The sequence below is a fragment of the Garra rufa genome, chromosome 9, assembly GCF_049309525.1.
Source record: "Garra rufa chromosome 9, GarRuf1.0, whole genome shotgun sequence".
In the NCBI taxonomy this organism is placed as follows: Eukaryota; Metazoa; Chordata; class Actinopteri; order Cypriniformes; family Cyprinidae; genus Garra; species Garra rufa.
In genome coordinates this window covers 1,928,023-1,946,006 of record NC_133369.1, presented here as the reverse complement: position 1 = coordinate 1,946,006, position 17,984 = coordinate 1,928,023, and the positions used below count along the sequence as shown (strand labels likewise).

General features: G+C 30.0%; 1 protein-coding gene across 1 annotated transcript in view; it reads left to right on the top strand.

Annotated features, from left to right (window-relative positions):
* The window catches only part of LOC141342462 (catenin delta-2), a 72,023-nt gene that overhangs the window by 50,676 nt on the left and 3,363 nt on the right, over nucleotides 1–17,984 (top strand). The window contains exons 7-8 of the mRNA XM_073846909.1: nucleotides 6,772–6,889; nucleotides 15,592–15,777. Of these exons, the coding sequence (XP_073703010.1) occupies nucleotides 6,772–6,889; nucleotides 15,592–15,777 (304 nt within the window). The remainder of the gene's footprint in view (nucleotides 1–6,771; nucleotides 6,890–15,591; nucleotides 15,778–17,984) is intronic.

Genomic DNA, 17,984 nt, shown 5'->3' with positions numbered 1-17,984 from the left:
CGCCTGCGACGTCACTCCCGTTTCTCATTGGACGTTGGACATGACTCAGAGTGCGGCCCGCCAATGGCGTTCCCCACAGCGTTTCAGGACGCAGTGTAGAGTTCCCGGAAGGGAACATACTAATATGCTGATTTATTATCAATGTTGGAAACAGTTCTGCTTAGTATTTGTTTAAACCTCTGATTCTTTTTACAGGATTATTTGATGAATAAAACGTTAAAAAGAACAGCATTTTTTTTAAATACAAATCTTATACACTTTACTTGACCGTTTAAAGTTTGGGATCAGTATATTTTTTTCTTTCTTTGAAAGAAATTAATACTTTTTTTTCAGCGAGGATGTGTTAAATTGATAAAAAGTGATAGACAAGATTTATATTTCGAATCAGTGCTGTTCTTTTTAACTTTTTATTCATCAACAATCCTGAAAAAAAAAAAGGTAACAACTGATACTCCACTCAGGTCAATAAGAGGTAAAGCGCTTTACACATGGATATCCGAGCTGAGTTCTTGGCATGAATCGGTGTTGTTCTCACTTAATAGAAGGCTCAATGCAGCCCTTTGTGTGGGAAATTAAACATCCAAGCACTGCAAGGGCCATATGGGAAAATAGTTAATCAAAGGTTATGCTAATGCACATCAGGCTGAGAGAAGAGCTCTGGGCTCCCAACGCCTGCCTCCCCCTTTATGCAATAAAACAGTTATGCGGGAGACATAAATGATGAGACATTACTATTCATAACCAAGAGACTAAGACTACCCAAACCAGATGTCAGAAAACACAGCTGCTGTGCTTTTGGTCAGATTTCCAATTTATTTCTAGTTATTTAAAATTCATCTCTGCCACAGAGCAGTCTGTGAAACAAGCTCCCTAATATTTCAAAATAAAGTCCGTTTATACTCATTTTAAATTGAAAGCCGGACCCTCTGCTAATGTCACGGGGAACATCTCGATAGATCATTTTGATGGCTTACACTCATTTATAAACGCGGGAAGTGAACCACACAATTGCATGCGCACATGCCTCTGTGACCGAAACAAATTGGCACAAACTTCATGAATTATTGATGATGACACTGCAGAACAGTGGACGGGGCAAAAATTACTTTGTGTGAAGTTTTCATCCAGTGCACAAGAGAGGATGATGCAGGAATGAGAAAAGTTTCTCTATTTTCTTTGGAAGAGACAGAGTATATATGCCAGTCCTAAAAAAACATTTAAAGAGAAGAGAAAATAATAGTTGAATTTATAAAAATTATCACGTTCAAAAGTTTACATATACTTGATTCTTAGTACTGTGTTGTTACCTCAATAATCCACAGCTGTGGGTTTTTTTTTTTTGTTTTTTTTTTTTGTTGTTGTTTAGTGATAGATGTTCATGAGTCCCTTGTTTGTCCTGAACAGTTAAACTGCCTGCTGTCCTTCAGGTCCCTCAAATTCTTTGGTTTTTCAGCATTTTTGTGTATTTGAACCCTTTCCAACAATGACTGTATGATTTTGAGATCCATCTTTTCACACTGAGGACAACTGAGGGATTCATATTTAACTATTACAGAAGGTTCAAACGCTCACTGATGCTACAGAAGGAAAAACGACGCATTAAGAACCGGGGGTGAAAACTTTTGAACAGAATGAAGAATGTACATTTTTCTTATTTTGCCTAAATATATTCTTTTTTTTTTTTTCATTTAGTACACTGCAAAAAATGCTTTTCTTACTTCGATTTTTTTTTTTTGTCTTGTTTCCAGCCAAAATATCTAAAACTTCAAGAAGGATTTTCTAGACAAGTAAAAATTATTTTCATGTTTTCAGAAAAAAAACAAGTCAAAATTAAATGAGTTTTGCTTAGAACAAGCAAGATAATCTGCCAATGGGGTAATCAAAAAAAATCTTATTTCAAAAAGAAAACAAGATTATTTTTCTTACCCCATTGGCAGATTATTTTGCTTGTTTCAAGCAAAAACACACTTAATTTTGACTTGTTTTTTCTGAAAACAAGAAAATAAATTTTACTTGTCTAGAAAATCCAAAGAATTTGTGAGATGTGAAGGATTTTTCTGAAGAACAGCTGGCAGTTTAACTGTTTAACTCATGAACAACTATCACTAAACCAAAAACACAGCTTTGGATCATTCAGGTACCAACACAGTATTAAGAATCAAGTGTATGTAAACAGGGTCATTTTTTATGAATTCAACTATTATTTTCTCTTGTGAACTATATGTAAACATCTTTTATCTGAAATATCTTATTCAGGTTTGTAATAAATAAAAAATAACATGCATTTTGTATGATCCCTCTTATTTTGGTAAAATAATTAACATTTTGCAGATTCTGCAAGGTGTATGTAAACTTTTGACTTGGTCTCTGGTTGAAATGATGGGTTTCAACTGTCATTTTTTCTCCGCTCATCCTGATTTGATCCACACCAGCCACCACTTGTTTTTCCCTCCATCTACCATTTGCGGTGGATCATAAAAAAAGGGCGACATGACTAATTAGTGTGTTTGTTCTCACACAAGCACATTAATAACTGTCATTAATTGCCTAGATTGCAATACACAAGCGAAAAAATAAAGAATGGATATCAATACGCTCACACCCCCCAAGCCACCCAATCAAAGAGAGATAGACCTTGGCTTCTACAGGAAGGTACCATAAGAATTATGACTTTGTCTGCCTAAGCTATAATTCATATTAAAGATTTTCTGATGTTCTATCACATTCAGGTTTCCATTGCCTAACCTCATAAACGTCCAATGGTTTAGCACGTGACTCATTCCTCGGGGTGTCTGTTGTAATGAAATAGTAATGTCTTCATTCAAATGAAACATGTCTGTTGTGACATGAGTGTTTCTGTAAGCCGTGGCTCCTCGCGTGACTTTTTGATGAAAACTTGCTTAACAAAATTGGATGTAACACTTACAGGTCTTAAATTCCAAAGCTGGTGCTGTCAGGCATGTTGAATATTTAACAGTATAATAAAGCAGGGCCATAAAGGAACTAAATAGATAAGTTTGTAATTCAAACGCTCCATATGCAGGCTAAATTATGTATTTCCAATGCCGTTTCAGGTATATTCATGTATTATAAAGGAGGAAGCAAGGCAGTTCTAATAAATGATACATAGCAATTGATTCAGTTCTGGTGAGTATAGAAATGTAAATCTTCTGCGGAGTAATGTATCCTGTTTCCCATTACAGTTGATGTGAGTGATTTTTTTTTTATTACGAGTGGGCTGTTTTCCCAAAGGCAGTTTCATATAGTGTGTCATATTCTTTCAGTCTGACCCACAAGGGAGTTTTTAGCCAAGATCAAACCGTTTTCAGTACATTGATACAATGTGGAAATGAGCCTTTCATAAAACTATGATTTGCTATTATTGTGTCTATTAGACATGTGGATGGAGTTTTAATGCCTGCTGTTGTCTCATTTGCACAGAGACATTGAATGCATTACAGCCAATCCTAACCAGGCACGACAAGCAATAAATCTGAAATGTTTTTGTCGTGAACACACAATACATTTTGTAGTCTTTTATGCTCAACAAGTCTACTTTAATTTGATCAAAAATACAGGATCCCAGTAGTACATCAATATTACCATTTAAAATCACTGTTTCTATTTCAATATATTTTACAATCTAATTTATTTCTGTGATTTTCAGCAGTCTTCAATGTCACATGATCCTTCAGAAATCATTCTAATATGCGGATTTCATGCTTAAGAAACATTTTATTATCATGTTATTATCAGTGTTGAACACACTTTAATACTCTGTGAAACTGATACATTTTTAACAATTATTTGACGAAAAGAAAGTTAAAAAAACTTTTTTTTTTTTTTTTGGGGATGTAAAAATATAGTAAATGAAGAGTTCAGATGCAAAAACCTCTAAGTGTCGTTTGAAAATTTCTTCTAAAATTAGCATTTCTCTCAGGCTCCTATGTTTTTGTTCAGTTAATTCACTTTGACGGCAGTGACAAGAACATATTCATTAACATTAAAGTGAAATTAGTGAACCTACACGGGAGTTTGATAAAAATGCTAATTTTAGAAGAAAATTTCAAACGACACTTAGAGGCTTAACTCTGAACTCTTAAATTATAAATATAATTGAATAATATCAGCTAAAATACTGAATGGGAGCAAAAAATGCTCTAATTTTAAGGAGAGTTTGTTTTGTTTATTTGCTTGTTTACAAGTATAAATATGATAAAATTAGTAATTTCTTATTAAATAATTAATTAATTATAAATAATTAACTGCTAGCTCTGGAATACCAGTGAAAATACTGAATGTGAGGCAAAACATGCTTTAATTGAAAGGGTTTTTGTTATTGTTGTTTTGTTTTAGTTTTTTGTTTGTTTGTTTGTTTTTTGGGGGGGGGGTGAAAATGTAATAAGTATAAATATAACTAAATTAAAGTAGTTTTTTCTTATTAAATAATTAATTATTAAATTATATTCTGTAATACCAGCTAAAATACTGAATGAGTGCAAAAATGCTCTAATTTGAAGGATTTATTTATTTATTTTATGTAAAAAATGTATAATAAACAATTAATTAATAAATTATTAAACATTTACTGCTATTGCTATTATTTACTGCTAAAATACTGAATGGGAGCAAAAAAAAATGCTCCAATTTAAAGTTATTTATTTATTTATTTATATTTGGTGATGTAAAAATGTTATAAGTAAAAAATACAATTGAATAAAAGTAGTCATTTCTTAATTAATAATTTACTACTATTGCTGTTAAATTTTGGAATACCAGCTAAAATACTGAATGGGAGCAAAAAAATGCTCTAATTTGAAGGATTTCTTTTTTTTAGGTAAAATTTGTATTGTATAAGTATAAATACAATTGAATAACAGTGGTATTTTCTTATTAAATAAATAAATAATTAATTATTAAACATTCACTGCTATTGCTATTCAATTCTGAATTTATTTATTTATTTTGGTGATGTAAAAATGTAATAAGTATAAATACAACTTAATATATGTAGTTATATTCTTATTAATAAATGAATTATGTAATTAATAATTTACAGCTGTTGCTAATAAATTTCAGAATGCCAGCTAAAATACTGAATGGGAGCAAAAAATGCTCTAATTTAAAGGATTTTATTTTTTTCTGGAGATGTAAAAATGTAATAAGTATAAATATAATTTAATAAAAGTATTAATTAATTAATTATTAAACATTCACTGCTCTGCTATTAGTATTACATTTTGGAATACCAGCCAAAATTTTTAATATGAGCACAAAATGCTCTAATTTTATTGTAATAAGTATAAATATAATTGAATAAAAGTAGTAATTTCTTATTAACTCATTCATTAATAATTCACTGCTATTGCTATTAAATCTTGGAATACCAGCTAAAATACTAAATGGGAGCGAAAAATGCTTTAATTTAAAGGATTTTTTTTTTCTGGTGATGTAAAAATGTAGTAAGTATAAATATAATTGAAAAAAGTAGCAATTTCTTTTTTATTAATTAATTAATGAATTATTAAACATTCACTGCTATCCTATTCCTATTAAATTTTGTAATACCAGCCAAAAAATGTTAATATGACCAAAAAATGCTCCAGTTTTATTGTAAAAAGTATAAATATAATTGAATAAAAGTAGTAATTTATTCTTAATTAATTAATTATTAAAAAAATCACTGCTGTTGGTATTACATTTTGGAATACCAGTTAAAATGCTGAATGGGAGCAAAAAATAAAAAAATATTTAACTTGCAAATGATATACTGTCACTACACCTGTCACGAATTGAGTCGTCCTGTCATCATAAACTCTTGCACTACACATCATGGACTTCATTCCCCACAAGCCACTGCACTAATCACTGCATTCACCTGCTCCTTGTTTCTCACTGCACTGATTACCGCTCACACCTGCACCTCATTTCTAGGACTGCATTTAAGCCACTCTCACACTCAGCTTCTTGGCGAAGTCTTGTATTGCCCTGGCTGCATTTCTGAGCGTTTCTTCCCATGTTTGTTTACCCGTGTTTGATTCCTGGACTCCCTCCCGTGTTTGATTCTCGCTGCCAGCCCCGACCTTTCTGCCTGTGTTTTGACTACGATTTCTGCCTGCCCCTGTGTGTTTGTTTTGTTTTGTCTTATCTAATAAATGCTGCGAATGGATCCGCTCGTCTCCGACCGTCCCTGTGACAACACCCACAGTGAAATCTCATTGGCCCCCAAATCAAATTTAAAAACATCAAATATGTTCTGATAAGCCAATCTTATGAGATTAGTCAAATTGCGCATCGTTTTCACTTTTAAGCATAGACTGTAAAATTGCTGGAAACTAACAGCTGTTGTATTTGGTTGGAACACTGTGTTTGTGTTTGTCCTCGTCCATATTCGGCAGTGTACACCTGATTGATTTTTTCAATAAACAAAATAATCAAGATCCTTATTGGATTATCCAGTTGAAATGATGCCACTATCCAATTCTTTCTCTCCCACTGTTATACTGTCTAAAATAAACAGTCAGGTATCTAGCGGTGTCAGTGTTTCTCTCCCTGAAGACTCATATATTAATCCATGTCAGAGGTGAGAGGTTCGGAGAGATTTGTTTGAGTGACTCGTGAAATGTGAAGCATTTGCATTTTGTTTGTCACAGTGCTACGGCGTAAAGCGGGTTGCATCCCCAGAGGGAATCTGCACCCGTGTGATTGAATCTCCCAGATTTAATGCACTCATCACTGACCTGTGCTTCCCTCTCTCCATCTTTCTTCCAGGAACGTGAGTTCGGCAGGAGAGGAGGCTCGGCGGAGGATGAGAGAGTGTGAGGGTCTGACTGACACGCTGCTTTTCGTCATCCAGACTTCCCTCGGAAGCAGCGAGATTGATAGCAAGGTATGCTTTCCTCCCGGGATCTGTCCATCTCTCCCTGAGCCATAAAGGCAACCTGTTGTAAAAGTTTTTATGTCTGTGTGTGTATATGTGTGTGTAGCAGCTCATGGAAGCCTCCATAACAAATAAACAGCTCTGTGGTTGGCTGCTCTCTGAAGGTTGCGAAGGCTTTCTCTTCTAAATGGCGTTGTTTAATCATGATTTAACTGGCAGCTCTCCGTCAGGCTCAGCGTGCTAATAGCAGAGCGGAGGGGATGCATCCGTCCTAATGAGAATTGAAGAGCAGAGCGTGTGGATGCTGGAGCGTGGCACAGTGCTTTCCCTCTGGTCATTTTCAGACTTGCAAGCTTTCCAGCTTTCCTACACTTCCCGCTGTCTGAATTCCCCTGCGGTGCACTCTCAACCACCTCTCTTCACAGTTTCCCAATTCACAACATGTCTAATAAAAAATTGTGTACTTGAATTTCTTGTAATATCTCTCTGGGTTTTATAGGCTGTATGTATTGTAGACAGTTCTGTTCCAAACCCGTAAGACCTTTGTTCATCTTCAGAACAGAAATTAAGATATTTTTGATGAAATCCAAAGACTTCCTGGTACTCTTGTGAACTTGCAACTGACAGGGAAGAGAAGAAATTGCTGAATGAAATTTATTTTTTTATTTCTCATAGCTTCACCAAACGGTTAAACCACAGATGTAACAAGGACAATTTTTATGATGTTCTTTCTACCTTTCTAGACCTTGAACATTTCAGTTGCGTTGCGGTCTATTCAGAGTCAGAAAGCTCTCGGATTTCATCAAAAATATCTTGAAGGAGAGTTTGTTTTGTTTATTTGCTTTTTTAGGTGATGTAAAAATGTAATAAGTATAAATATAATTGAATAAAAGTAGTAATTTCCTATTAATTAATTAATTAATTATAAATAATTAACTGCTCCTGCTATTAAATTCTGGAAAACCAGCGAAAATACTGAATGGGAGCCAAAAAATGTTTTTTTTTTTTTTTTTTTTTTTTGTGAAGTACAAATATAACTGAATAAAAGTAGTAATTTCCTATTAAATAAATAATTATTAAAAATTAATGGCTATTGGTATTAAAGTTTGGAATAGAAGCTAAAATACTGAATAGTAGAGCAAAAAAATGTATTCAATTATTAAAGTATAAATATAATTGAATAAAAGTAGTCATTTCCTATTAATTAATTAATTATAAATAATTAACTGCTCCTGCTATTAAATTCTGGAAAACCAGCGAAAATACTGAATGGGAGCCAAAAAAGGATTTTTTTTTTTTTTTTTTTTTTTTGTGAAGTACAAATATAACTGAATAAAAGTAGTAATTTCCTATTAAATAAATAATTATTAAAAATTAATGGCTATTGGTATTAAAGTTTGGAATAAAAGCTAAACTACTGAATAGTAGAGCAAAAAAATGTATTCAATTATTAAAGTATAAATATAATTGAATAAAAGTAGTCATTTCCTATTAATTAATTAATTAATAAACTGCTTTTGCTATTAAATTCTGGAATACCAGCTAAAATACTGAATGGGAGCAAAAAAGGATTTTTTTGTGATCTAAAAATGTAATAAGTATAAATATAACTAAATAAAAGTAATATTTTTTAAATTAAATAATTAATTATTAAATTAAATTCTGGAATACTAGCTAAAATACTGAACGGAAGCAAAAAAATTCTAATTGGAAGGATTTTTTTTTTTCGGTCATGTAAAATGTAGCAAGTATAAATATAACTGAATAAAAGTAGTAATGTTCTATTAAATAATTAATTATTAAAAACTCATGGCTATTGGTATTACATTTTGGAATACCAGCTAAAAAAAAAAGTAGTATTTTCTTATTAAATAAATAATTAATTATTTAAAATTCACTGCTTTTGGAGTACCAGCTGAAATACTGAATGGGAGCAAAAAATGCTCTAAATTAAAGGAATTTATTTATTTTTTGTGATCTAAAAATGTAATAAGCATAAATATAACTGAATAAAAGTAGTATTTTGTAATTAAATAATTAATTATTAAATTAAATTCTGGAATACCAGCTAAAATACTGAATGGGAGTAAAAAATGCTCTAATTTGAATCAATTCCTTTTTTTTTTTTTTTTTTTTTTTTGGTCATGTAAAAATGTAGCAAGTATAAATATAACTGAATAAAAGTAGTAATTTCCTATTAAATAATTCATTATTAAAAGTCCATGGCTATTGGTATTAAATTTTGGAATACAAGCTAAAATACTGAATACTAGAGCAAAAAATGCTCTAATTTGAAGGAGTTTGCTGTTGTTGTTGTTTTTGGTGATGTAAAAATGTATAAAGTATAAAAATAATTGAATAAAAGTATTATTTTCTTATTAAATAAATAATTAATTATTTAAAATTCACAGCTTTTGCTATTAAATTCTGGAATACCAGATAAAATACTGAATGGGAGCAAAAAAATGCTCTAATTTAAAGGAATTTATTTTTGTTTATTTTTATTTTTGTGATCTAAAAATGTAAGTATATAATCGAATAAAAGTAGTGATTTCTTATTAATTAATTAATTAATTAATTAATAATTCACTGCTATTGCTGTTACATTTTGGAATACCAGCTTAAATACTGAATTGGAGCAAAAAAATTCTAATTTAAAGGAATTTATTTATTTATTTTTTTGTGATTAAAAATGTAAGAAGTATATAATTAAAGAAAAGTAGTGATTTCTCATTAATTAATTAATTGGGAGCAAAAAATTATCTAATTTGAAGGCTTTTGAATTTTATAGGCTGTATGTATTGTAGACAGTTCTGTTCCAAACCCGTAAGACATTTGTTCATCTTCGGAAACACAAATTAAGATATTTTTTGATGAAATCCAAGAGCTTTCTGGTACTCTTGTGAACTTGCGACTGACGCTGAAGAAAATAAATTGTTGAATGAAGTTGTTTTTTTTGTTTTTTTTTTTCTCATAGCTGCATAAAACGGTTGAACCACTGATGTCACAAGGACAATTTTTATGATGTTCTTACTACCTTTCTGGACCTTAAACGTTTCAGTTGTGTTGCAGTCAATACAGGGTCAGAAAGCTCTTTGATTTCATCAAAAATATCTTAATTTGTGTTTCTTGATGAACAAAGGTCTTACAGATTTGTAACAACATCAGGGTGAGTAATTAAAGACAGTTTTTTTTATATATTTTTTTGGCGAAACTGTCTCTTTAAATTTTAAGATCGTTACTGTTGGATGTCAATCCATGTGAGGAATGTTTCCATTTTTATGCATACTGCGACAGTTATGTGCAATAAAGGTCATTTGAAGTGTACTTCAGTTTTCGCATGAACACTTAGCGTATGCATACAGCCAAGCACATAGTCTTTCAAAGCATACTCCCTTTTAAGCGTGCGCAAGTACAGACCATAGACACACGCGCACTAGAAAGCTTCATCCATCCCTCTCCAGAAGTTAATAGCAATAAAAGTGTCTCTGTACTCGTTTAAACTAAAGTTGTGCTGCCTGTCTCTTAACCCCTCGCACAAGTGCTTGTCAGCGCAGGCATCTATTGTTGTCAGTACTTTGTTGCTGTTCATTTCTTTTCAACTATGAAATGACAGACCGAATTAGTTTTGCCACCTTGCAATAGTTAGTGCAAAAAAATTTAAAACACATACGCAAACTAAGCATAGAGCTTGAAAAAATGAGTTTGCATTGTAAATAGTTTACTCATTCTTATGTAGAAAACGTTTTGAATTTAAAGATCAGGGTAAATTTTACTTATTTTGTCTTCTGGGAAATATTCTTCTGTAGCCTCTAAAAAGGCAGTACTAAATTTAAAAAAATATATATATATATTTAGGCAAAATAAGAAAAAATTTCACATCTCCATTCTGTTCAAAAGTTTTCACCCCCGGCAAGTGCTTGAATTTCTCTTTCAAAAGGTCGGACAAACCCTAAAATGAATATATATAAATGAATAACATTTGACTATTTATGGCACAACACCACGGTTACAGTTAGTATTACTACTTCTGATTTTCTAACATACATCAGAGCTATTTGATCTGTTTGTAACAGAGAATTCTAAACAGGATTTGAATAATTCTCTCTAGATCTCACAGCAACCGTTTTCATTCTGTGGTGAATTCAAACATTGTTCTGAGCTTGTTTGCAAGTTTGTTTGCATTGCAGTCTGAGCTGATAAACGGTCCGCCCTGCGCATCTCAAGCGTAGCAAGGATTAGTTTTTCTTTTGTATTGTTGTCGTTTGATGCTTCTCATACGTGACCCTGGGCCACAAAACCAGTCGTAAGGTTACAGTTTTTGAAATTGAGATTTATACATCTGAAAGCTGAATAAATACGCTTTCCATTGATGTATGGTTTGTTAGGATAGGTAATATTTCAACTTTATTCTCGTAATGTTTCAACTTTATTCTTGTAATTCCTCAAAATATTTTGACTTTATTTTCATAGTAGTTTGACTTTATTCTTGAAATATTTCAATTTCTGTTCTCAGAATTTCTCTAAATATTTCAACTTTATTCTCGTAGTATTTTGACTTTATTCTTGTAATATTTCAATTTCTATTCTCAGAATTCCTCTAAATATTTCGACTTTATTCTCGTAGTATTTTGACTTTATTCTTGTAATATTGTAACTTTATTCTCGTAGTATTTTGACTTTATTCTTGTAATATTGTAACTTTATTCTCGTAATATTTTGACTTTATTCTCAAAATATTTTAACTTTATTCTCGTAATATTTTGACTTTATTCTCAAAATATTTCAACTTTATTCTCGTAGTATTTCGACTTTATTGTTGCAATATTTTGTCTTTATTCTCGTAAAATATTTTGACTTTATTCTTGTAATATTTCTACTTTATTCTCATAGTATTTCGACTTTATTCTCATAATAGTTCGACTTTATTCTTGTAGTATATCAACTTTATTCTCGAAACATTTAGACTTTATCTTGAAATATTTTGACTTTATTCTCATAGTATTTCAACTTTACTGTCGTAATATTTGAAACTTTATTCTTAAAATAATTAGACTTTATTCTCATAATTTTAACTTTATTCTCGAGACATTTCGAGTTTATCTTGAAATATTTCGGCTTTATTCTCGCTATTTTTCGACTTTTTTCTTTATTTTTGAAATATTTTAACTGTTCTTAAAATATTTTAACTTTATCCTTGTAATATTTCGACTTTAATCTCATAGTATTTTGACTTTATTCTCGTAATTTCAATTTTATTCTTGAAATATTTTGACTTTATTCTTGTAATATTTAGACTTTATATTGTAATATTTAGACTTTATTCTCGAAACTTTTAGACTTTATTTTAAAATATTTCGACTTTATTCTCGTAATATTTGACTTTATTCTCAAAATAATTAGACTTTATTCTTGTAATATTTAGACTTTAATCTCGTAACCTTAGATTTTTATTTTAACGTGGCACTAAAACTCTGCACTTAATATCCTAACAATAATTTTGACCCATACAATGTATTGTTCGCTATTGCTACAACTATATCCATGATACATAAAACTGGTTTTGTGGTGCAGGGTCACATATGCAACAGAAATAGCAGTGCTTATGAGTTGAACCATTGTGACCACTCACAAAATTTTGTCACACCGACAGAAAAAATGATCTGGAGCCCTGATTAACATTGAGTCATAAACATTAAGTCATTTTTTAAACAATCTTCTTTTGTGTTCTACAAAATAAAGAAAGTATACTTGGCTTTAATGCATATGTCACTAAAAATCTGATATTCTCGTTGCATACCATTGCTCTAAAAATACAGATCGGAGCAAAAGGGCAGCCGTCATGCATAGTGAAGCACTTGAGAGGTAAAAGCAATCCAATATGCTTGTGAAGCATGTCTAGTGGGCTTTGCCACTGTGCCATTTGTCCCCATTTTACCGCGACCTTTTGATTTTCCTCTAAATGTAAAAATATTAATTCTGTAAGTGCACCTCCAGCCTATGGTTACACCTTTTCTTCTTTGCTATACAGGTCCATTTAGCTCCTTTTAGAGCACTAAGCACTCTTTTTCATCCATCAGTGTGCTTTAACACATTACAAACGCTCAAAAAAAGCAACAGTGGCCATTTTAGCCATCACGCTGGCTTGGAAAAAGGGCAATCACTCTAATCACTCCAATTTCTTTATGTGTGGTGATTTGCGCAGAGCTGTTTTCGCCAGGTGTTGGCCCAGCAGAGCTGTAATTGCTGAAAGTACACCGCCCATGGTCTTAATGTGCCGTTAACCTGTGGTTGGTCAAGCTCTCTCCTGTTGACTTCAACATTTTAAATGGAGACCTTGTAAATTGCTGCCAGTAAGAGAGATGATGTTGGCCTAAATTTCAACATTATGTTGCATACTTTCAGCAGACCTTGTTTGGTTTTCCTCAAAAAGCGTGGAGAAAGTGAGGTCGGCTGTTTCTGCCACAGAGAAGTCAATATGTTTCTGTAAGTCTGAAATGCCGGTGCATAATTCTCTGAGCGTTTCTCTGATTACAGTCATTATTTTTGTTTGTGCAGGGCATGGTCCTCGTCGTCCCATAATGGGGAAAAAAGCAAAACATGGAGATTGAGAAAAGCGCTCGTTTTTCATCATCATTTTGCGAGCGTTTATTTTCTATTTTCTACTGTCAAGCATTGTGCCTGCTCTGCTGTGTCTCCTTGTAATACCCTGTTAAATGGAGTGTGAGCCGATGGATTTGGCTGGTCATTTTTCCCCATCTGCGAGTATATCCTTTAATCACATTTAAATGGGAGACCGTGTCAGACATATAATTACGTACTTTCATATACTTAGTGCCAATGCAGCCTACACTCCCAGCCAACATTCAGAGAAAGACGGAGACAGAGGAAAGTTAGACGAGCTGAAAGAGAGACATGGAGAGAGGATAATATAAGAGTGAAATAGAAGAAAGCTAGAACACTGTAGGATGTAACCTCGTTGTCTTTGACAGGCCCTAGACAGTCTGTCTGTCTCTAATGGAGGAATTTTAAATCACCTAATTGTTTAAAGTAAATACATGTGTTTTAACATTTACAAATTTGAGATTTTTTTTATTTTATTTTATTTTATTATTTGAATATTGATTTTTTTTCCTATAATATATTATTAGATTATAATGTATACACAAAATGTAAAAGCTAGTTTTTATTTTATTTTATTGTATTTTTATTTGAACTTTTTTTCATTTAATTTATTTTGTTTTATTCTTATAATATTAGATTATAATATATACACAAATGTAAAAGCAAATTTGAATTTTATTTTATCTTATTATATTATAATATATGCACAAAAATGTGAAAGTATTATAATATGTGCACAAAAATGTGAATTTTTTTATTTTATTATTTGAATATTTTGTCTTATAATGTTAGATTATAATATATACACAAAATGTTTATTTTATTTTATTTATTTTATTTAGTTTAGTTATTTTATTTTACTATTTTATCATATAATATAATATATGCACAAAAATGTAATGTTTTGTATTATTTTGCTTATTTATTTTATTATACTATTTTATTATATTTTAAAATATTATTTAAATATTTTATTTGGTCTTTTTGTAATTTTTTTATTATTTAATTTATTTTATTTTATTTTGTTTTGTTTATTTTAGACATTTTACTATTTGAATGTTTTATTTTTGTTTAAATTCTTATTTTTTAACAAAATGTTAATGCTCATTTTTATTTTAATTTATTTTATTATTTGAATATATTTTTTCTTATAGTATTAAATTATAACATATACACTAAATGTAAAGGCTAACTATTTTATTTTAATTATTTGAATATTTTATCTTATAATATTAGATTATAATATATGCACAAAAATGTAAAAGCTCATTTTTATTTCATTTTATTATTTGACTATTTTATTTTATCTTTTAATATTACATTATAATAAATGCTTAAAAATGTAAAATATTATTTTTATTTTATTTTTAATAAAATATTTTCATTTTCTTTTTATCTTTTTAATTTAATTTGTTTTATTATTTAAATATTATATTTTTCTTATAATATTAAAGTTTAATATATACACAAAACTTAAATGCAAATATTTATTTTATTTTACTATTTGAATATTTTGTCTTATAACATACACATACATATATATATATATATATATATATATATATATATATATATATATATATATATATATATATATATATAAAATGCCTTTCAGTTATACTTATTTGGCACTTCAAAATGAATACATGTTGTTATTTTTTAATAAATAAATATGTTTTATTTTTATTTACTTTATTTTTTACTTCAACAGTCCTCTAGAGAACTGGATAACATTAAAGGCCAGACCATAATGCAAAAAATAAAAACTGATTTGCAGGCCCAATTTCAGGATAAACTACTAAATCTTAAGGGTTGAATTTCTTTTTTAACCAAAATGAAATGAAATCTTCGTTTGAGACGCCTTCTCTAATGAATGTTTTTTGCTGAATACTTATTCTGAATACTTTCCTCAGTGTGTACGTTGTGTGTGTTTTAACAAATGTGTGTTCTCTCGTCTCAGAAGCAGCATGAGTTGGACAGATGAAGTTTGGCCCCTCTGGCCAGATGGGCTCTATCAAGAGCTCAGCGGTGCTAGACTAATACCTGCCCAATATCTGTCTCTCTCTCTCTCTCTTTTCCTCTGGCAGACCATAGAAAACTGTGTATGCATTTTGAGGAACCTCTCGTATCGGCTTGCAGCTGAAACGTCTCAGGGACAGCAGATGGGGACGGACGAGCTGGACGGCCTCCTGTGTAGCGATGCCAGCGGGAAGGACGGAGAGACCTCGGGCTGCTGGGGAAAGAAGAAAAAGAAGAAGAAGTCCCAGGACCAGGTAGCGTTAACATGCTGCGTTAACGTGAGACTCTTATCAGGCGATAAAAAAAAATATCGCCGTTAATCTATTCTCAAAGTTGGGTTGGGAGCTGGGTCTATACTACGCAAGATATGATGACTTTCACCTTGATATTTTAGCGCGGATGTATACCTAGCCGAATTGCACTGTAGGGGGCGAGAACGAGTCTTCAACCTGTGTGTATGCCTACTGTGAAATCACCACATCAAACGAGACGTGCTAACATAGATGCAGCTATGAAGCCGTCGGGTTTGCTTCAGGGCAGGGGCGTCGCTAGACCCTTTTTACTGGGGCACGTGCCCCAGTGAAAATCTGCTGTGCCCCAGTAAAATCTCAAATTGGAGTTATAATTTACTTTGATAATCCCGAAATAAAGACATTAAACTATATGCAACAACTGAATTGACGCTTCTAAAAGCAACGCAGTTTAACCGAAGACTATGCACGCAGATAGGCTATCCATGCCCGTGCGTGTCTGTGTATTTAACTGCAACGCGCACGACGCGCAGCCTTTTGTGCAGAAGTACTTGGTTACACAAGTTTGTATAGTTAATTGTGTTGTAAATGCAATTGTCAAGCAGTTTGTGATGCATTTTGGAAACAGGAGATGAGCCCCTGGTCTAATGCGCCACCTGGCTTGAGAAACCCGTTCTCAAAGACTTACTTTTAGTCATTATTTGGGTAGCACACATATTCTGAATGCCTTTAGCAGAATTCAAATTAGCCATTTTAATATAGATTAATCTAGATTAATTCCAAGATTACAGTGAGATTAATCTAGATTAAAAAAATTAATCTATGCCCACCACTAATATATGTATATATATATATATATATATATATATACATACATATACATATATACATGATATAATAAATTAGATCTGTTTTTTTAAAAACGTCTACATTTTTTGTGTTATCCTGCATTATATTTATTATATTATATTATATTGTTATTTACATTTGTATATTGCATTATTATGCAGTACAGTTTAAATTATGACATATTTACTTAAATACATATACATATTTAATTATTTTAAATTTGATTCATTTATGGATTATATTATATTATATTATATTATATATTAGTTTAATATTGCAAATTGCATTGTTAGGCAATATATACAATATGAATATTACATATTGAACTATTAGATTAGAAAAAAACAATAATATAAGATTCCAGTATATGCACAATAAAAATGTAGAAAATGTATATATTCTATTTTATTATTTAGTTTAATATCTCTAATTATTAAGCAGTATAATTTAATACAGTATGAATATTAAATATTGAATTATTTTATATTAGATTTTATTATAATAATATATTATATAAACAAAAGAAGAAATATTTGCATATATAATCTTTATGTATTATATTATCATTTATCATTAATATGCAATATAATATAATACAGCATAAATACTGCATAAGATATGAGATGATTATAAATTATAAGATAATTTAATATAATTTAAGATTATAAAATATTAACAAAAACAAAAATGTAGAAGACATATTTGCATAATATAATCTGTATTATATTATATTATATTATTACATATTAGTACATATTAGTACATATTAGGCAATATAATATAAATATTATATGAAATTATTTAAAATTAGATTGGATTTAGATTATAATTTAATATTATATTATATTATATGAACAAAAATGTACAATAAATATTTGCATAATATAATCTCTATATATTATATTAAATTATATTACATATTAGTTTAATATTGCAAATTGCATTATTTTGCAATATAATTTAATACAGTATGAATATTACATTCAATTGTTTTATAATAAATTGTATTTTAGATTATGAGATTATAATTACATTATATATTATATATTAGTTTAATATTTATAATTTATAGTTTAATTTATAAGATTATAGATTAAAATATAAAATTAAAATTATATACACATAAATGTAGATTTTTTTTTGCATATCTTTATATATTGTATTATATTATATAAGTTTGATATTACAAACTGTATTATTATGTAATTTAAGACAGTATATAACATTGAATTATTTTAGATAAATTTTAGTATAGATTCTAATATAAGATTCAAATTATATACAAAAAATGTAAAATATTTGCATAAAATCTTTAGATATTATATAATATATTAGTTTAATATTGCAAATTGCATTATTTT